Raw genomic sequence first — 21,448 nt, forward strand, 5'->3', positions numbered from 1 at the left:
ACGAAATTAAAATCAGGACTGTCAAACATTTGAATGTAAAAGCAAATAATTGATAGCACATGCTATTTTTGTGACTAAAAGTGATTTTTAAGTAACTTTAGATAAGAACACAATCTCACGGACAGTAAACAGACTGGAAGTACTTGTGTATCAGGATAATTAGTCTAAGAGGTACATGAATCATTTGAAAAGGAAATGTCAGGGAAGACACCACAGGGATAAATGTTAGATTTGGTCTTATTTACATAACTGTTAATTAGGCTGAATAGAGTTCTGGAAACAGTAGCGGGACCTGAGCCATTTCCTGTGAGCCTATAGTAGACTGGATGTCTGTGTCTTTTACTGCATCCATATGTTAAAATCCTAACTTCCTATGTCATTTCTGGAAATAGAGGTCCTAGGGAGGTGGTTAGAGCATGGTGGAAGCGCCCTCCGAAATAGGAGTAGGAAGCCTTCAGACATGGTTCACTGAGTAAGAGATCTCACTCACAAACATGAGAACCTCATTTAGGATCCCATACCCATGTAAAATCCTGACTCTACCAACACACTGCTGGGGTGGGGTGGGGTGGGGGTGGAAAGATGGGAGGATCACTTGGGTGTAATGAACCAGCATAGCTCTAGGTTCAGTAAAAGACTGTCTCAAAACAATGGTGGAGCATGGTAGCGTTGATGTCTCTCTGTCTCTGTCTCTGTCTCTCTCTCTCTTACACACACACACACACACACACACACACACAAGGTGGTGGGGGGCATTGAGGGAGGAGGAGGTGGCCTTCCAGCCTCTCACCATGCTTCCAGAGCTCTGAAAGCTGTTTGCTGTTTAGGCCATCAGGCTGTGGTATTTTGGTTTTCAGCAGCCACAACCATGACAGGGCCCTCAGTTTTAAATGAGAGGCCTTACAACCTAGGCACTCACAATACAGCCTAGCTCTGGTAGATGTGCATTTGATCTTGGATCTGCCACTTCCCGACTGTTTGATTTTAGGTGAAGTAGTCAAGTCTGTGTTATTTGGGCCCCACAGGAGCATGGTGGGAATAGCTGTATTGGCTGTCTTAGAGGACTGCACCGTGCATTAATGAGCCAGTGCACATAAAGTACCTGCTTGGCACACAGCACCCCAGGGGTGTTCAGGGCAGGTAAGAATATAATCACATTAGAACTCTAGGGGTCAACTTCAGCAGTGTCAAAAGCTAACTGAAGGTCATCTTGACGGCTGTGGAACTCTGGAGAACTTGTGGGAACAAGACCCTTTTCTGTTGGACTGCTGGTCAAAGTTAATTCCTATCCCCAAACTCCAAAGCAAACATCACAACTCAGCCTAAATGGAAGAAAATTTGAAGGTGGACTTAATGATAATTGACTGCAGCAGGCAGAAGTGTATAGTGGAGGGCGGGGCTCTGTCATCCTGTCTCTGGACCAGCGAAGAGAGGGGTGTAAGATAAGAGGGTGGTTTCCATGTGGAAACAAACCACTAGAATAAAGGATGCCTTGCCGGGCCGTGCTACCAGCTGACCTTACAGGGTGATCTTCCTTGAGAGTATTTATGACATATTCATAGAAGCCAGAGATTCTGATTTTATTATAGAATGAAAACAGGAGAACCTTTGAGGGTTGTAACCTCAGAAGAGTCTGGAAGCCTTTGTATTCTAGATGGAGAGACAGAGGTGCCTGAAGCAAGTGCCAGCCAGGACAGATGAGCAGCGATAAACAGAATTTCACCTTTAGACCTTTCATCCCATTCTCTTTGGCAGACTTAAAATTCTTAACTGCCCATGCATGTCTATAATGTTTTATGTCCATTGAGCTGCCCAGAGCAACATTTTAGTCAAAGAGCTACTGCATTGTGTTCATGAGTGATATTACTCATGTTATCTGTACCACCGTTGAATGGTCTTGATTTGGCAGGAAAGGATCCAGCCAGCTACTCGGAGACTTGGATGCTTTTCATTTACCTAGATACAGAGAAAGACAAGCTAGAGCTATCCACTCTCTCAAAAAGGACCACAGCAAACCAAGCATGGTCAATGGGTGTGTTGTTGTTACTCCTCCTGTTGGTGAATAGGTGTGTCATAGTTACTCCTGTTGGTGAATGGGTGTGTCATAGTTACTCCTGTTGGTGAATGGGTGTGTCATAGTTACTCCTGTTGTGATAGGACATCCAGACAGAAGCAGCTTAAGGAAGGCAGGGTTTATTTATTTATTTATTTATTTATTTATTTATTTACAATTTGCAAGTAAAGCCCAACCCGGCAGGTAAATTCTGGTGCCTGGAGCTTGAGGCAGCTGATCACTTGCAGTCAGGGAGCCGGGAATGATGAATGCCTTGGCTCACCTCCCTTTATTTTTATACAGCCCAGGATTTCATCCCAGGTAATATAGATGTTTTGTGTGTAGGTGCTGGAGATTCAAACTCAGGTTCTGTTGTCTAAATATCAAGTACTCTTACCCACAGAGCATCTCTCTTGCACCTAAAAGGAGAACTTTAAAGTTAAGCATATATGATAACTAACTGTAAGGCAATAATGATGCATTGATGTATACATCCTGTCATCATTTATATCCTTCACAATGCAGATACATGTGTCCATGTAAAGGCAATTTGTTAGTAAAGTAGAAGTTTTGTTTTTTACTCCATTAGTGTAGTCATCCCAGATGTTTATATTTGAAATATATGCTTCAATTGTGACTATTGCACATTGACTTGGGGTTTCTATTGCTGTGAAAAAATACCTTGACCAAAAGCAACTTGAAGAAGAAAGGGTTTATTTATGTTTCCAAATAACCAATCCATTTCTGGGGGAGGTTGGGTCAGGAATTCAAGCAGAACAGGAACCCGGAGGCAGGACTGAAGCAGAAGCCATGAAGGAGAGCTGCTTACTGGCTGGCTTGCTTAGTCTGCTTTCTTATACAACCCAGGACCACCTGTCCAGGATGGCACTGCCCACAGTGGGCTGGGCCCTCCCACATTTACCATTTGTCAAGATATTGCCCCACAGATTTGCCTACAGACTGATCTTATGGAGACATTTTCCCAGAAAAAGATTCCCTTTTCTCATGTAAGTCTAGATTCATGTCAAGTTGACAAACCAGCCAGCACACACATTGACTTAGTTATTATTCCAAGCTGTCAAAATCACTGGGCTTTTCAGTCTTAGAAGTACTTTATAAAAGTCTGCATTTATGAAAATAAGTTCTTTATGGAAGCAGGACTTAGATCTCGCATCATGTTCTCAGAGCTCTGTGCCCTCTTACTGCAGAGCGTGAGGGCTATTTCCTAAAGGGATAGTCTAATTGATGCTGCATCATAGACGGCCCCTCTGCCTGCTCCAGACACAGACCTGCTTAAAAGTCTAAAAAGAAAAAAATTAAAAAGTCAAATCCTTGTCCCCCAACCCCACTTAAAAAACACATATTGCTGTGGGCATGACAAACTAAACCCAGAAGAGTATGGGGCTAAGCACACTGGGGCTCCAGAGCTATCACAGAGGGGCGGTGGCTTAGCTGTAATGGCACCCCAGGACTGGACAAACTGAGTGGGGCTTGCTTTTCCGGCATTGTGCTCTGCTTGAACAGGAGGGAAGCCCAGCACTACTGTCACCTGTGGCCTCTAGCTTACCTGGAGCCTTGATTCCAGTAGCCGAGTTGAACAGACAAAAGGTTGTTGTGCCAGGGATGACGTGCGTGGGCGCAGCTGCATCCACAGGGACCATTTGGCGAGACCCAGACTACCATGGTTATGTCCGTGGAGAGCCCAGAGTTGCAAGCGGAGGAACAACAGGCAGGACATTAGGAGCTGTCTCTCAGGAAGGGCCTGCCTACACATGCCACACATTTCTCAAGGCACCCTACATTGCCCTGTCAGCCTTGTACATCAACAGCCAGGTTATAATTGAGGTCAAGTCAAAAGCAGTATTTATAACAGATGCCTCATATTTTGAAAGGAAGGGATGATGGAGAAATAATAATTATAAAACAAATAAACCATCAGGAAAGTGTTAATAGGGGGCAAAACCATGCAGAAATGAAGAATGAATATAGAGAGAAGGAAAAAATTGGAATCTCAAAAGCAAGTCATAGATTCATTGACACAAAGGGAGAAAGGACACAGGTGCCATGAGTCTCAGTTAAGGAGGACATAGATAAGCAGCTGTGGCTGAAGAAGCCACCCACAGTGCAGACACACAGATATAATCCACAGACGATCACTTAACAGAAGCGCAAGAGAAACTCAGGAGCCCCACACAAAGTCCTGATGCTGTCCCAGAAAACAGAGGAAGGAATGGCTGAGCAGTAGTGGCTGGAATTTTTCAGAATTAGAACAAGACCCAAGCTCTCTGATTGAGAGCCCCCTCTACAAACTGAGCAGAATAAATAAAGATAAATGCATACTCGACCTCATCAGAACCAGACTGCAGAGCCTTAGGGATAAAGACGCAGCCTTCCAAACTGTCAGGAAGAAGAGACGCATTACCTGTGAGGGAATAGCACTAACTGACAGCCGACTTGTCATCATTACTAATAGGTACCAGGAAAATACTTTCAAAGTGCTGAGGTGAAACAACCATAAGCCCACAGTTTTGTGCTCTGCCAGATTACCTAAGTGTGAGGGCCTAAGATGTAGAAATGCTGGCATGGTTTGCCTCCACAGACTTTTATTTTCCATTAAAAAAAAAAACTATTCAAGGATATTCATCAAAGAGAGCAAAGAAGAAATTCAGGTGCTATATGGTAACAGCCCAAAGGCCCAGGTGTCACTGATGTGGTCCCCGCCTTTGATCTACTGGACTCTGATTTTTAGGAGCCGGATCCAGTAGGAGGAAGATAGGTCATTGGGAAAGTATCCTTGGAAGACATCATGGAATTCCAGCCTTTCCTGTTTCTCTCTTTGTTCCCCGACTGCCTTGAGGTAGGCCACTTACTTCTGTACTTTCTCCTACTTGGTGTCATACTGTCTCACACAGGCCCAAAGGCAGTGGGGCCAAGCACCCCATAGTGAGACTCAGACTGTGAGCCAAACAAACCCCGTCTTCGTCACAGAAGGGACAGGTGAGACGGGCGTTGATACCTCGAGAGGCTGAGGGTTTTACGTTGCTTACAGGTTAGCTTCACGGAATGAACAAAATGCCAAGGAAGCACTTCCTTGGGAGCAGGGAACTTCCTCAATCAGCAGAGGCAGCAGGGGTGTCCTCTTCATATTCTTTCTCCCAGCCCTAATCCCATGAGCGAACTGTAGGACAGGGGTTAAGAAATCCCTCACACTGAGGGACCACCATGTAGTCCAGTTGTTCACCTATGGCCACTTGTCTTCTCTGTTAACAAACTATTATTTTTGTTCCCAAACACTGTCACTGTCATTCTGCTGAGGGGACAAATCTGTTCTTCCCACTCTATCTCACTCCAGGACCAACTGCCTGTCTCCTCCAAGGTCCTGTGCTATACAACTTGTCTGATGTGCATGCAGCCGTGAGAGTGATCCTGGCACCACACACACAGCCAGACCTCGGTGAGGATAGTGTTCCGCCATTGCTACTTAACAATACTCTAGAACAAGGCTGTGATCAGTGTGGGCCCTCATATTTTTCCTCTTATCCACCTTTTTCTGGTTTGATTAATTTAAAAACTATTCTAATCATTTTCCCTCTGGAACCGAAGAAGCTGTGAAATGTATTTCTGCAAAAGTAAACATGGACATAGTCTCAAACTGCCCTGGACATTCGTATCTGTTGGTCCAAACAGAGAGTAGTGTGGGTCTCAGACCTCATCATGTGTTTATTCTATGGTTGGTGGTTAACACCAAAACTCTCAACTAGTCAAAGAGCAGAGAGTACTTGAGAAATTCTCAGCCACAAATGGGATATCTGCATGAGCCCCTTTCCCCCATCCCCAAACTCAGGGAGCATGTCAGAACTGTAAGAGCAGAGGACAGGGAAGACTGCAGAGAAAATGTCTTCTGAACATGACAGGCTTTCTGTACTCGTGAACTCACGACGGCTGCTTCCTAAACACGGCCAAGCCAGTCACTGTTCTGACATGGGGGCAGAGGAGCTCATGAGTCCCCACCCCAAACTGAAGAGCTATTCTAGGCGAGGGAGAGTCAGTTTCCTTTAAGGGCTTGGTCCATAGTAGGTTGTCCATACTCTGGCGGCCATGTACCTATGGGCAGATCTCCCTGGGGGGAGGGGCACAAAGTTGAGAGGATAGGGGTGGGTATGGGAGGAGTAGAGCATGAATATGATCAAAATACATTGCACATGTATAAAATTCTTAAAGAATTCACAAATTTTTATATAGTCATTCTAAAATATAGTTAGTGCCTCGACTCGGTTCTTCTTCTTTTTTTTTCTTGTGATTTTTCAAGACAGGGTTTCTCTGCAGTTTTGGAGCCTGTCTTGGAACTACCTCTTGTAGACCAGGCTGACATTAAACTCACAGAGATCCGCCTGCCTCTGCCTCCCGAGTGCTGGGGTTAAAGGTGTGCACCACCAGCGACTGTCTTAAATAAGAGAAAAAAAATCTTCATTTTTTTCCCACAACCCCTTTCTAGCACCTGTGTTTTATCTTTTTAAGAAACACACCTGAAGCAAGTTATTTAACTCAAGTTAATTTTAAAGATTTTTATTTTTATTTTTAATTATTCATATGCACATGTCTCTATGTGGCTATGTACAAGTGAGTGGCAGGTGCCTGTGAAGACAGAAGAGGGTGTTAGATTCCTGGAGCTGGAGTTGCAGGTGATCAAGAGCTGCCTGTGTGAGTGCTCGGAAGCAAACTCAGGAGTACTCTCAACTGCTGAAGACGGAATGAGCTATTACATTCCTAACAACATAGATTAAACGAAAATGAAGTAAGACTGATAAGGTTACTATGAGAACTTTTTGAAGTGATAATAGTGGGTAATTTTATTATCTGTTATTAGAAACTGATAGGTCAAGAAAAATCCAACACATAGAATATGAAAGGGATCCAGATTTAAACTGCGCAATGAAGAGGAGGAGTGTGTGTGTGTGTGTGTGTGTGTGTAGAACTCCATGCCAAAATGAAGCTGGTCAAGTCTCCAAGCACACTGAAAACATGTGTAGACTTGACCATGTTCTGCATTATAGAGCAAGTTTCAACAAAACTAGGAATAATTATCTAATTTTCAATATCAATGCAATTAAATTTGAAATTAGCAATAGAGTTATTTTTAAAGCTGGAGGATAGTTCCATGATAGCTGAAATTTGATCCCCAGTACAGAAATATATTTATATTTATTCTTATATAAGTATATTTTACAATAGATATAGATAATTTAAATGCATATATTTGAAATGTAAAAAATTATTGCCATGAAAAGTAAAAAATAGTGATATAAAATGAAAATATTTCAAGCTCAAGAACGAAAATACCATATTAAGCTGTTCAGTGTATGTAAAGAGATTTTAGAGAGACATGTTCTTATTTAAGGGCAAGAAAGCCTTCAAAGGTGTGAATTAATCTTTCACATAGAAAAAGAACAGATGGAAGCCAGTGAAACAAGGAGATAAGAGAAATCAAACCAGGCTTAGTGCATGCCTGCACTTGAGGCTGAGAACCAAACAGCGGATCTCAAGCTTGAGGATACCTAGTTACAGATGAAACTCTATCTAAAAATAGAGAGAGAGAGAGAGAGAGAGAGAGAGAGAGAGAGAGAGAGAGAGAGAGAGAGAGAGAGAGACAAATTAATTGAGATTTAAAGAAAAACTGCCCACATATTCATTTATGTCATATTTAATATCCGGTATCTGGAAATTGAACTCTTGACTCCTGAAGTCTGGGGACTGATCCCTAGATGAATAAGCCTTTGATTAAAAAAAAGCAAAACTGGAGTAAGGTAAATGGACTTGGGATGGAAGTTAGTAAGAAAGTGCGTTCCGATGCTTTGCTGTCTCGAAGAAAGCAGGGAGGGAAACAGCACCGTCTTCTAAGCTGAGCTCACGTAGCTAAGATAGCATGGAGAGTTGCTCCTTCGAGAGTCCACACTGCACTGGGGAATTTGGGCATGGACACGTGCCCTCTAGCACAGTGGATTCAACTGGAGTCCACCAGGAATTCATCAGAGAGTGCGAGGCTGCACAGATGGGCCACATATGCTGTCCTGGAGAACGGAGCGAAAAGTGAACTCAGGAGGTACTGAGTAGTCAGGAGGCCTAGGGCCGGGAGAGCACACAACTCTGTGATCTCCCTGCTCTGCACCAAACAAGATGAACAACAGTCTCAGAATTGCTAAGTGTCAATAATTGGCAAAACAATAATTGCCTTAAAACAGAATTTTGTTCCGAGTCCACTAGAAGCAGCAGCCATTATAAAATAAGAATGAGCTAGTGTGTGTGTCACGAATGCTTAGTACTGGTATGTAAGTCTTTACAGTAGCTGTGTAAAAGGCCAGCTCCAGGTCACAAAGTTTTGCTTCTTGAAATTCAGTTCACGGCTTTTAATTAGCTTTTTTCTTTAGACTCTTTGATTTCATTTTCTATTCTCTGTGTGTTTGTGTGCATGGATGTCTTTGCATGTGTAGGCCTGAGATTGATGTCTGAAATCATCCTCCTTCACTCCTCCATTTTAGTCATCGAGTCAGGGCCTCTAAATGAAATCCAGAGCTCTCCGATATGGTTATTCTCACTAGCGTGCTAGCCCTGACTCCACCGGGCTAGATTCTGAGGCTAGATTGTGGGCTAGCACACCCACCCAGCATTTCTGTGAGATCCAAACTCTGGTCCTCGTACGTATACTGAAGGACAGTTAGTCACTGAGTCATTTCCCAAGACTGTTTGAATTCTTCACTGCTTGGATGAGATCTGCTATGTGACAGGGCAGTGGTGAGAGGAACTGTCTTATTCTTACATTTAATTTTTGGAGATGCTCCTAGAATTTATGGTTAAATCTGGTGTCTGATGCCAGGTTTTAGAAGATACATACTTTGGTTAAGCAAGTTGCCTTCTGTTTCTAATTTGCTGGTTGTTTTTGTTTACAATGAATTAATAATGAATTTATCAAATACTTTCTCCTTATGAAATAATCATGGGTTGTTTTCTTTGTATATTAATAGTTTTGGCTTGAAATCACTCCTGTAATTTTGGCCATCTTGAAACTTTATATTAACATATACTTTAACTTTATTTACTAATGTTGTGAAGCCAGGATTCTTCATGTAGGCCACAACATAAATTGATAGTCAGTTTTCTTAGGAATTGTACTGTGCTTATCTGATCTTGTCTTCAAATCTCCGAAAATTTTTGAGCTTAGTTTCTCTTATGTTTTGTGAAATGCTTTATATACTAAAGGAGTTCTTTTACCTTAAACACCTGATAGACTATACTGTGAACCATCAATCTAACTTCTTGCAGGGAGATTTGAATAATAACTTCATTTGATCCAAAGTTGCTGGTGTGAATTTTCTGCCTTGAGCAGACATCTGTTTAATCCAAATTTTTGAACAACATATTGTTATGAATGTGCAGAACCTAACAAATAGGTAGTTGCTATTATAGGAATTATTTTAACTTTTAAAACTCAGTTCCAGGAACTACTACCAGTGGTTTTTGTGGGCTTGGTTTGTTTGTTTTAATGCTGAAAGCCAAAGCCAGGGCCTGATTCTTACTAGATGAGTACTCTACCACTGAGCCACTCACCACCCCCACCAGAGTATTTTGGGGGTTCAGCACCTGAAGGGCCACATTTTGGGAATCATGGCTCTGCAATTGTCATGATTTACAAAGCAAGAACTCCTGTTCAAAAGCACTAGGTGTCCCATTAAAACCTGCCCATCAGGAAAATAAATGTTCCCTGTCCTGGTCTTCTTTGCCCTTACAGTGATGAAATACCCTGACGGAAGCAACTTCAGCGAGAAAGGGTTTGCTCGGCTCACCCTTCAGGGATACAGCCCATCATGAAGGGGAGTGGAGGGAAGGGAACGTCAAGAAGCTGCTCCATCAAATCCACAATCGGGAGCATTGTGCACAGCAAATATCTCCATCTTATACAGCTCAGGATCAAAGCCAAGGGTGGATGGCAATAGTCCTACGGAACACAGATGCCCAGAGGCCATTTTCACTGCTAATTCTAGATTCTGTCAACTTAGCAATGCCAGTCTTCATGCTCCACTTAGTTAATCTTGTACTTTAGACTTTTTACGTTTCTTAGCTTCACCGTAGATGACAAAGCACCTAGCTGTATGGGTTTTTACTTTTAAATGTATAGGTTTTGAAGCTATATTTATTATAATCTGTGTATTTTAAGTATCTGGGTGGGGGGAGGCATTCTGCCTGATGTATCACTATATTGGCTTGTTCACAGGCTGCTAGGCCAGAAGCTTTCTTCGGGTACCTCCTGCTATTCCTCTGTGACCTTACCTCCAATCAGAACTCGGGAAGGGTGGTTCCTCAGGATGAACCCATTGAAGAGAAGATTTTATAGCAGTCCTTGATAGTCTCAGATTCTAATCTCCCTAAATTCCAATGTTTCTTAAAAGATGACCTGGGAGAATAAGAGGGAAAGCCTCATGCATAGCCACAGAAGTGCCACCTGCTTTCCTTGTCCCTGGGTTGTGGCCACAGCATCCTGACTTCCCTCTAGGGAAAGAAAGCACGGGGAGTTTCTCAGAATCCAGGGAATTTCTCAGAATCCAGGGAATTCTGCAGAGAGCAGGCACACTGCAGCTTCGTCACATGTGCACGAGATGTGTGTTCTAAACGGACTCATTTGTTTGACAACTTTGTGACATTTCAAGTTCAATAATCACTCATGTATGAGTCTTTAGTTCTTCAGAGATTATGCCATTTAAAATGTTAACATTTCTTATAATCAATGATTCACCAAAGGGTTTGTAGCTATACCAGCCTTAGCATAAGTCAATTTATACATCTACCCATTTAGAAAACATATAGACTTAGATATTCCTGTAACATTTCCTAGTTACATGCTGCAGTGTTTCTCATTGTGGCATTATTATAGACTGAAGTCTGTGTGTGTGTGTGTGTGTGTGTGTGCGTGCGTGTGTGTGTGAATTATGATATGCATACATATAGGCATGAATACAAATGCAGCATCTTCAAAGCATGCATAGCTAATTTTAAATATTTAATATGATGAACAACTGAACTATTAAACCAAGAATAAGTGGAATAAAATGCAGGAAATATGTTTATCACATTTTAAATTTTTTTTTATTTTTTGTGTTTATCGCATTTTTAAGGCATAATTAAAAAATAATCTCTAGATGATGACTTATCGAACTAGGCCCTGGTTTAATAATTAAAAATCATAACAAAGAATGAGTTTACTAATTGAAATCTGTTTTGACAAGCCCTTATTTCCCTAATAAGATGACTTCCTGAAAATACCACAAGAAGTTAATGAATCCCATGTTAATTAGGTTTGAACTTTTTTCTAGGGTATTCAAATGAAAAAAACCTGAAACACAATACATTCAAATTGCTTTTACTCAATTGACTATTAGTGGCAAAGTAAATGTAATATATGGTAGTATTATACATGAATGTGGTAAGAATTATAGTGTTCAGACTAGAATTTCCAAATTTTGAACATTGATTTGTCTTTTAAATTCATTTTGTTTCTGGTAATTCAAACACTGAAGTAGTGTTTTACAAGTGTTTCCTGATTGCCTGACTGAGACCTTCCACGAGAGGATGCATTCTCAGGAACTAACAAGTGTGTGTCCTTTTCTTGTCGTTTTGTTAGCCTCTTAGCAAGTACCCTGCTGCGTTCAATGACATTTCATTCTGGCTGCCCTCTGAGAATTACATGGAGAACGATTTCTATGACATCGTCCGAACAGTCGGGGGAGACCTGGTGGAAAAGGTTGATCTTATAGACAAGTTTGAACATCCAAAGTAAGTGAAAAGCTCTCCGATTTTCTCCCTTACCATCTCTGTGTGACAAATGGGACCTGGAGACTTACAACAGAGTTTCGCTGAAACCCATTGCGCCAAGACACACTGTCTCCTGAATTCTTACTGGAAGGGAGGGTGTGTGTGAAAACTGCCCTCTCAGAAGATTTCCTAAAATGCACTCTTATCCTTTCCTGCCTGGGTGAAGAAAGTGTCTGAAACAGTATTTGAAAGGTCCTTTATCTGAGCAGGGGTTTCTGGCCTTGTCACCGTCCAGGTGCAGAGTTGACGAGACAGGGGAAGAAGTCTGTGATGCAAACCTTAGTGCACATTTACTAAGCTACACAAGAGCCACTGTTGTGCTCCAGTGTCTTCCCTGAACTTGCTGTCTGGTGGGCGGGGCACTTAGTACATAAATAGCTACACACACTGGCGGTCTAATGAGGGAAAACACATTATCAGTCCATCAACGAGCTGATGCCAGCTGGGAGACTGGATCAGCTCTTGAAGATATTGAAGGTGAGCAAATAACCATGATGACTGTAACATCCCAGCTGCTCCAGAGACCGAGGCAGGAGGATTGCAAGCTCAAAGTCAGTTTGAGCTATAGCGTGAGTTCAGGGACGGGCTGAGACCTTAATGTGATCTTGTCCCAAGTTTTAAAAATAAATGAAAAAAAGGACTGAGGGTGTAGCTCAGTGGTTGAGCATTTGAGTAGCATGTGGGAGGTCCCAGGCTCAATCTCTAGCAATATAGAAAATACTCAGAAAAAAAGTATGCTGAGCAGTCTAGGAATGGGAAATGAACATTCCAGAAAGCAGACTTGAAAGCCAGACATAATCATTCATGCCTATTTTCATAACACTTGAAAAACTGAGGCAAGCGGAGTTCAAGGACAGCCTGGGCTACATAGTGAAACCCTGACTCAAAAGATTAAAAGAAAAAAAAAAGCTACATAAAACAAAATAGAAATCAAATTAGAATCCTCTGATGGTGGGACAGTGACACTTACAAGATGCTGAAGGCAGCAAGGGGGAAGCAAATGAAAAGAGATGACTCTTAGGTAGAGATGTGTCCATAGGATCAGGCAGCACCAAAAGGTGCAAGTCTGAGACTTATATTTTATATTAGCTGTGATTGCAAGCATCGTAAGTGTGTGAGCAGGAGAGATGGAGAGGTGCTCACCTTCCTGGCTCATCTTTCACCAAAGAACCTTCTTGACTCCCAGATGTTGGAGACTGGATGGTCACTGAATCTCGCCCAGCACCCCTCCATGCCCCCTTCCTGGTCTTCACACTTGTATGACACCCATATTGTTGCTCTGCACATCCACGCTCTACCCTGCTGAACACAGTCTCTCTTGTTTTGTCTTGTTAAGTCTTCTTTCCCTAGATGAAGGCCTTTGATACTCTCACTTCCAGCTCTTGACTCATTTCCCTCATTACTTAGAAATCCTAAAGTTCATTTTCAAAGGCAATGTTTGCTCAAAAAACAGTGGAAACAGTATCTTGTGACCTGTGTGTCTTCAAAACTGGCAGTCTGTGTATAGCCAAATGAGTGTCACTTGGGTCAGACATAACGTGTAGTGTTACTCTCTTGACTTCTTGAGTTTAACGTTGTATGAAGAAATCTAAGGTCACACTTGACTGTTTTCACTTTTTGACCTAAAGGATTCTTTGGTTGTCTAAAAAGCCAGCTCGCTTGATCAGGATCCCCCTCGGTGGGAACCTTCCTCCCATATGCATCTTTCAGAAATGAGAGTTGTCTCTGCTTTTGCTTTAGGTGAGCTTTCTTAAATTCTTTCTTTATGGGTTCATTCTGAGAATGTCCTTCATCTGACTCTGCTCCTATTATTTTTCTCTCTCATCTTCTAAATCTCTTTATTTCCATGTCATCTAGTAGGCCTCCTTACTATGATAGTCCCTGGCCCTAGCTCTATTTTTTCTGTCTCTCCTCCTGTCCACACATGTATACTCATCTTCGGTCACTGCTTCCCCCTTTGTGACGTCCTGAGAGCTCGCATCCTGTTCCTCTAATCTTGTTAGCTGCTAATCTTGGTATGTCTGTTGTTGTTGTTGTTGTTGTTCTTTTGAGACAGGGTTTCTCTGTGTAGCCTTGGCTGTCCTAGAACTCACTCTGTAGACCAGATTGGCCTCAAACTCAGAGATTCACTTGCCTCTGCCTCCTGGGTACTGGGATTAAAGCTGTGTGCTACCACTGTCTGGCTTCCCTACGTCTGCTTTATCACCCTCATTACAGAGAAGTTGCTTCACTTGGTTTTAACGAGTCACTGCAAAGTATTTAATCAGAAACCGTATGCGCTCCAGTGGCATCAGTCTTTCCTCTCAGTATTTCTTGTTAGTAAGCGTTTCTACCACTTTCCTCATTCACTCTGTTTTGATTGATGAGTGTGTGGTAGAAGTGGGTTTGCCTTTTTGTAACTCATTTGAGTGCATCAGATTGCTTAGACCAAGTGCTTGCACAAGCTTAGCAGGGGAGGTTGGGAGTTGGCCTGGAGCAGGGAATGGGGGGGGGGGGCACTGGGAGCACTCAAGTCCTCCTTCATGGTAACTTGTCATATCAGCAAGGCTTCTTGCCCTCTCTACTCCCAAGAACCAACTCTTTGCTGTACTGGAGAGAGAACCCAAGGCTTCCCATTTGCCACTCTACCACTGAGCTATGTGTCTTGACATATTTTTGCTTTTTATGTTAAAATGAGGTCTCACTCGGTTTCCCAGACTGGCTTTGAATTCACTCTAGTTCAGGCAGACTTGAACTTGGATCTTCCCATCTTGGCCTCGTGAGTGGCTAGGATTACAAACTTACACTGCCAGGTCCAGCCCCATCTTCCATTCCTGCCTCCAGCCCAAAGTCTATACTTGTCCAAAACAGATGTACTCTTGTTTATCCCAGAATGGACATTTACTGACACTTCCTTTGCACTTTAGATTATAAACCTCAGCTCTTGGGTAAAAACAAAGCTACTTGTTGGGGTCTTTTGAGATAAGATATTACATGTGTTTCTTTGCTTCGTCCTATTGGCTTTCTACTTGATTTCCCCTTTGGAACCTGTATGTGCTACTTGTCTCCTGACTACTAGAGAGCCTGACTGAAACTCAATGTTTGCTGCCCGAGCAGCTCTTTTGTACCAAGGTGTGATGCTGTCCGGAGAGCAATACCAAAACTGCTGGCCCTGGGGCGTGTCACCTCAGCCCTGGTACTATAGGTGAGAAGAAAGCAGTGTATTGAATACAGGTGTTTGTAGTTCACATCCAAAGTTAAACCTAGTCCATACCACTGAGGAGCATGTCTGAGGAGAGATGTTCTTTAGCTGTGTTGCTCACACTCACACAGTCTCGTGGGCAGGGGTCATCATGCTTTCTCCAGTTAATATCAAGACTGTTCAACATTTTCCCTTTGTGGACCTTCTTGTCTCTCCATCACGACCTGACTGCCACTGCCAAAGCTGCCGTAGACAGAATGCACATGACCAGGCCTGCCTGTGCCCCGTGCCAACCTAGGAGTCAGATTTGGCCTGTGTGCTACAGTTTGCTGACTCAAGACCCCACTCTGAGTTTGCAACCCTGGCCTGGGAGGTTGTCCATCCTGAACATCCTGCACCCCCTTCCTCTTTGGAAGGTCTCAAGCATCCTGCACCCCTCTCTTCCCATGGAAGACCCTCTGATCATTCTGTACTCCCCTCTTCCCATGGAAGACTCTCTGATCATCCTGTACCCCCACTCTTCCCATGGAAGACCCCCTGAGCAGCCTGCACCCCCTTCCCATATAAGGATCCTTGAGCATCCTACACCCCACCCCTTCTCCCCATCCCAAGGACCCTTGAGCATTTTACACCCCACTCCATTCTCCCCCATTGGAAGGCCCCTTGAGCATCCTGCACTCCCCTCACCCCATTAGACCTGGCTGGGTGGTGAGTGAACTTGTCAGTACTCACCGTGAGTGTTCTCTGCAGATGTAAGTGAACGTGCTACAAAGGATCCTGAACTCTGTCTCTGCCTGACATCCAGAACACATGTCAACATGGAGGAAGCACAGAGAATCCTCTCTGAGATAAATAACCGTTGAACAAATTGCATTTTGTGTTTTGAACAAGAGCACATCTCAGGATGTCTGAGGGAAACATAATCTGCTGAATATGAAGCTAATTTCATAATGTTCAACAAATGGAGGAATTTTGTCTCAATTACAGATAACAGTCTGTCCCCTGCAGAAAGATGGATGCATGGCTTAGAAGAAAATGGCATTTGGTTCTAGCTGGCCATTCAGAACCTTTTTCCAGAGGGTCACTGTTGCTTCCTCTCTGGGCCACTTAATGTACTAAAGGGACTCTGTAGTTCAAAAGTTTAACCTAACAACAAATGCCTTCGTGGCTACCCCTTCCCAGGGTTGCTGTCCGGGCCCCTGTGAACTATTGCTCTCTAGGCATGTCCTGTGTAATGAAGGTAAATCATAAGTCATCTTACGTATGCCTTCAACTCCCTTAGAAGGCAGCAATCATATTTAGTCTCTGGAGCTTTAAGTTCATGCAGCTTTAAGACTTACAGTGCCAAGTTTGTTTTTTTATGCGACACAATTGTTCAGAATATTTTTAGCCTGGGGCATGAGAAAGAGTAAAGAGAAACTGGGAAAACCGACCATTTTCTCCAGGCTCACACTCCATTTAGATATGGCAGCAGGTTATTGTGAATTATAGAGATAAATTATCAAATAAAATGGCCTCAAATAGGATGCTTTTGGTTGAGTTTAAGACATGTTGTTGAAAGAATTACAATTTGTTTTTTGGGGTTTTTTCTTTTGCATATTTGGGTTGGCACTTAAGAAACGCATAGTGGTAAAATTGCACGTGTCTGCAGCAGATACAGATGTCCCCGCACTGGTTTTGCTCGTAGACACGAGTCTCTCTGGGACTGCAGTACTGCGCTGTCCACATGGTGGTGATGGGTGTCTTCTGAACCTTGTCGGTCGGAGCCGTGACACTAGAGGGATAAATCGGCCCTGTGACTCACTCAAGATTAGTGTCACTCTTCTTCTTAGCGCTCTCGAGCTTGTACCCCCTTGTGTGACCAATCATTTCACTTACTAAATTGTCATGGAGGGTGTTCCCAAACACTGCCACTGTCATGGGCTTCCAAAGGGGTCTTCACTGGCAGAAGTACTTCCACGGGGTAGTAGCCTGGCTGTCGTGGGACAGAAGGGATTTATTTAAGGATTTACTTGAATCTTAACTATAGTGGTCTTGGAAACTGAGGCAGAGCTAAGGGGCAGAGATCCTCCACATCTGGGTGCCTTGATGCTGTCTCTTGTCTTCCTTTTCTCCACAGGCCTATATTCAGCTCCCCCACTTTATAGATACATGCCAACCTCTGTCTCCCTCGTGGCCCATATATTGACCAGCATTTCTCAAAACAGGAGACCAAACAACCCACCTGTTAAAATGTACATACTTCCCTGGTGCTTTAGGTGGTAGGGGAGCCAGTGCCCCTGCTGTGTGGAACTGTCACCTCCATGTCTTGGGAACCAAAGCGAAATACAGTGCGAAGTACACATGGCTCTTGAGATTATGTCTGCCCTCTGCTCACTTCTCCAGCTAAAAACAGCATCCCCAAGATGAGAGAAAGACGCCAGGAAAGGAAGAGAGGGGAAATAGAAGAGGAACAATTATAGATTTTTCTAACCCAGATTGAACTGGTGAATATTTCTTCATAGAACATCTTAGTTTTGGGATTCCCACATCTTAGTTTTGGGACTCCTACTGCTCATGAACCTGCTTAATTCTGAAATAATGTTCTACCATGTCTGATTCAGGTATACACCTGCAATATTGAACAGATCAAATTCTTGAGGAGACTAGCGTGAATAGTGCTATTCTTAGCACTGTATGAGTAAAGGAGATCAATATAGAGATTCAAGATGAAAAATCCTCACTGTTAATCTAAAACCCGAATTCAAGGTCCCCCTAACCTTCAAAGCTGATTCCAGGTTCCATGGGGGAGAGGGGCAGATGTCTCAGAGATTTGAACCACGTGCTTCCAAGCAGTGATCCGTCCTCCGTTTTCTTTCTGAATATGATCGTCTTAGAGACCACTGCGCACTGGCCTGCCATGCAGCCCTGTGCTGTGCACTGCTGGTCAGAAGGCAAACCTGCTGATGTGCTCAAGGCAGGCACTTAGGAGCTGTCATTCCTCATCTCTGCTCATTTAAATAATGCTTTTACTTAGGTTTCATTCCTGCTTCGTGCCATTATTTAAAACCAACAAGTCAGTTATACTCATAATTACATAGTTCTTAAAGGATAGCACTCAACCATTCTGACACTGTTTTCAGTACATTTCACCGTGTATACCGAGACCTGCAGGATCACATCATGGGATTCATGTATTATTTTAATTAAGTGGTTTGTATCCCAAAACAAATGAACACATCCACCTCGTTACCCATCTCTCTCCTCCTCAGAACCCTGCCAGCGCTGCACTGGCGTCGCCTGTGGTTCCCAGTCCGCTTGCTAGAATTTTCCAGCTGTCATCCTGCTCTCTTGCTGCTTTGTACTCTTGCCCCATATCACCCCCAGACACTGTGTTTGTTGTTCAGTGAAGGCTTTGGATTATGTTTTCAACCTGGTTTCCTCCCTACCTCCCAATTAGAAAGAAGAGTTGGAAATTCTAGGTGTTAAAATTCAGTGGGAAGATAGATGCCAAGAGCCCAGAGGAGGCACTGGGAACACAGTCTCTCTGAACAGTACCTTCTCTGCCTGTCTTAGCTTCCAGTGTTCTGTCTACTTCTTTTCTGTTGGGGCTGTACCAACAATACCATCTCTTGCCCACTATCATAAACTATTATATGCCCAGATTCTAGACGGATGCCTCCCATCTTTGTTTCTGATATTTTTCAGGTAGTTGCTTGCCTTTTCTTTCCTTACAGTGTTCAAGGCATTGAGATATTTTTATATCATCACAAGTAACATTTTTCACCATTTATTCCATTGCTTCTACAGGTAGAAAGTCCTTCATTCCCAAAAGATGTTGTAGATATTACTTAACATTTTCTCAAGTTACTAGTAAACAGTTTATTTCCAGTTTCATCTTGGCTTTGCCACTGCATCATAAGATGTGAATATCAGACTTCTGGTTCCCTAGTGCCACTTAGAAGATGAACCGTTTGCAATAAATCAATCTCCTACAAAAGACATAAACCCAGTTATTCCACATGACATTTTCACCGCTACCCCAGAGACTAGCATGTGTGGGAAACAGGTTTGTCTCTAACTGGGCCTTCATGTGTTCCAGTCCTTCCTAAAAGACACCTTACTCTCACTTCCTACCAGAGTGGTCCCATGACAATTCCCTTGTCCCTTCATTGAGACGATTGTGCTGCCAGAGGTGATAGAAGGCAATACCTGGTTATCCCCCTGACCCAATGGATAGCCAAGTCCTGGGACTCCGCCGTCATAGTGAGGCTTACCCTGGCCACATAGCTTCACTGTGGGACCTTTATTGTAGTTATTCGTATCCTACCACACCCTGGAAGACAGGAAAGGTATTACTGCTCAGGATTGAGAGGCATTTGCACAGTTGTTGCTACTGCACACCAGTATCCAATAAGATTACCTACTGATGACAGTGATAAAATCTTATAAGAGAACTTCTGGGAAAAACAAATTCTAAGCCAGAGTAGTGCCTTCCAAATACAGCTGAGGTCTGATAATTCTAGTAGAGCTCATATAAAAATAGGCATCGACTTGCTTCACTGGTAACCCACTCTGCATGCTACCGCCACTGTCTCAAGATGGAAAGCATAAAGCAGGACAAGGGAATGGTAAGGAGACACAAGCTGTGGCCTTGGCTCTGTGAGCCAGACTTCTTTAACAGTATAAGGAATTCCATGTCTGTTTCTTTCTAGAAGCACAGTAATCATGTGGGTGGCACACTACTCCTGAAGGGAACATACAATAGAAGAAAACCACTGGGTGCCTCTGATAAACAGAACCAGCACCTACAGCCAGCACCACTGTGCAGAGCCTTGTTTGATGATACCTGCAGCCTGGCCAAGTGTCCTGAGGGATGGAAGGAACTGTCACTGGGGATTGGGAAGGTTTGGCTGAGGAGTGCCCACAGCATGGGCCCTGGGCCTTTGTTTCTCAAGGTACAGTTCAGGCCCAGTGTCTACCCCATAGTGACTTAGTAGCCATGAGACCTACAGACTCATGGCTCTGTGTTCAGATTTGGAATTCAGTTTGAGTGAATACTAAGTAGTTGCTGCCGTCACTGTTTCTGGAACAAGGATTATCAATCACTCTCAAGAAATGACACTATTTTGTCATTACCTATTGGTATTCTAGAATATAGTTCATGGTAAAGTGATTTCTAAGACATCAACTATTAGCCAATTGTTTTAAAGCAGTATTTCTATGCTGACTTACAATAGCAATACTTTGAAACAGCATTTCAAGGAATTGTAATGGGTTGGGTTGCTTGTTTGAAACAGGCTTTCACCAAGTAGATCAAATTAGCCTGGAACTTAAGGTCCCTTTTCAGCCTCGCTAGAGCTAAATGTGTGCCCTCATGCCTGAATATTATTTTCTTTTCTTTTTTTAATTTAATGTACTTTTTATTGAAAGTAGGGTTTTTTATATGATATTTTCTCATTATGGTTTTTCTTTCTTCATCTCCTCCATATCCTCTCCATCTCCTGACCCTTCCAACTCCACACCTTTTCACCCTCTCTCTCTCGCTCTCTCTCTCCCTCTCTCCCTCCCTCCCTCCCTCCCTCTCTCCCTCCCTCTCTCTCTCTCTCTCTCTCTCTCTCTCTCAATTTCTCTCTCTCTTTCTCTCCCTCTCACAAAAAAAAACAACTCAGAATAGAACAAAACAAACAAAAAATAACACAAAATTGGAAACCATCATATATAAGCAGAATATCAGTATGATTAAAAACCAAAAGGAAAAAAATGCTCCAAATATTATGAGACAAAAAGAACAATCTCCCCAAATACCATTGAGTTCATCTACTGCTGGGCATTGGGCCTGCCTGTGAGTGTAGTTTGTATACCCAGAGAGACTCCATTGGAGAAAAGTAAATTTTTCTTTGAAAGTGGATGTCAGTTGGAGATAGTGTCTTAGTTAGGGATGGGACAATGTGTCTCTGCCCCCCCCATCTGGTTTGGACCTTTGCAGACCCTGTGTGTGCTGCTAATGTCTCTGAGTTCATATGTGCAGAGCCATGCAGTGTTTCAAAGGTCTTGTTTCCTTGGTGGTTCCCTTCCCCACTGACTCTTACAATCTCATTTGCTTCTTCCTCAAAGTTCTCTGAGGGAAGGGATTTTATGGAGACATCCATTTAGGACTGGGTATTTCAAGATTTCTTATTCTCTACACATTGTCCAGTTGTTTTTCTCTGTATTTGTCCCCATATACTGCAGGTGGAAGCTTCTGTGATGCAAGCCAGGCAAGACACAGATCTATGTATATAACAGAATGAAATGTTGTTAGCAGTCATTATATTGCTATGGTTTTTAGGAGAACATTATATTGCTTGGTTTTACCCTAAGTCCATGGCCTA

The 21,448-nt window shown here is 43.0% G+C and overlaps 1 protein-coding gene across 3 annotated transcripts in view; it reads left to right on the top strand.

The window, feature by feature from the left end:
* The window catches only part of Fars2 (phenylalanyl-tRNA synthetase 2, mitochondrial), a 373,884-nt gene that overhangs the window by 252,027 nt on the left and 100,409 nt on the right, over nt 1–21,448 (top strand). For all 3 annotated transcript variants that reach the window (XM_038333514.1, XM_038333513.1, XM_038333512.1), the window contains one exon: nt 11,724–11,875. In XM_038333514.1, the coding sequence (XP_038189442.1) occupies nt 11,724–11,875 (152 nt within the window). The remainder of the gene's footprint in view (nt 1–11,723; nt 11,876–21,448) is intronic.

The sequence above is a fragment of the Arvicola amphibius genome, chromosome 6 (genome assembly GCF_903992535.2).
Source record: "Arvicola amphibius chromosome 6, mArvAmp1.2, whole genome shotgun sequence".
Taxonomy (NCBI): domain Eukaryota; kingdom Metazoa; phylum Chordata; class Mammalia; order Rodentia; family Cricetidae; genus Arvicola; species Arvicola amphibius.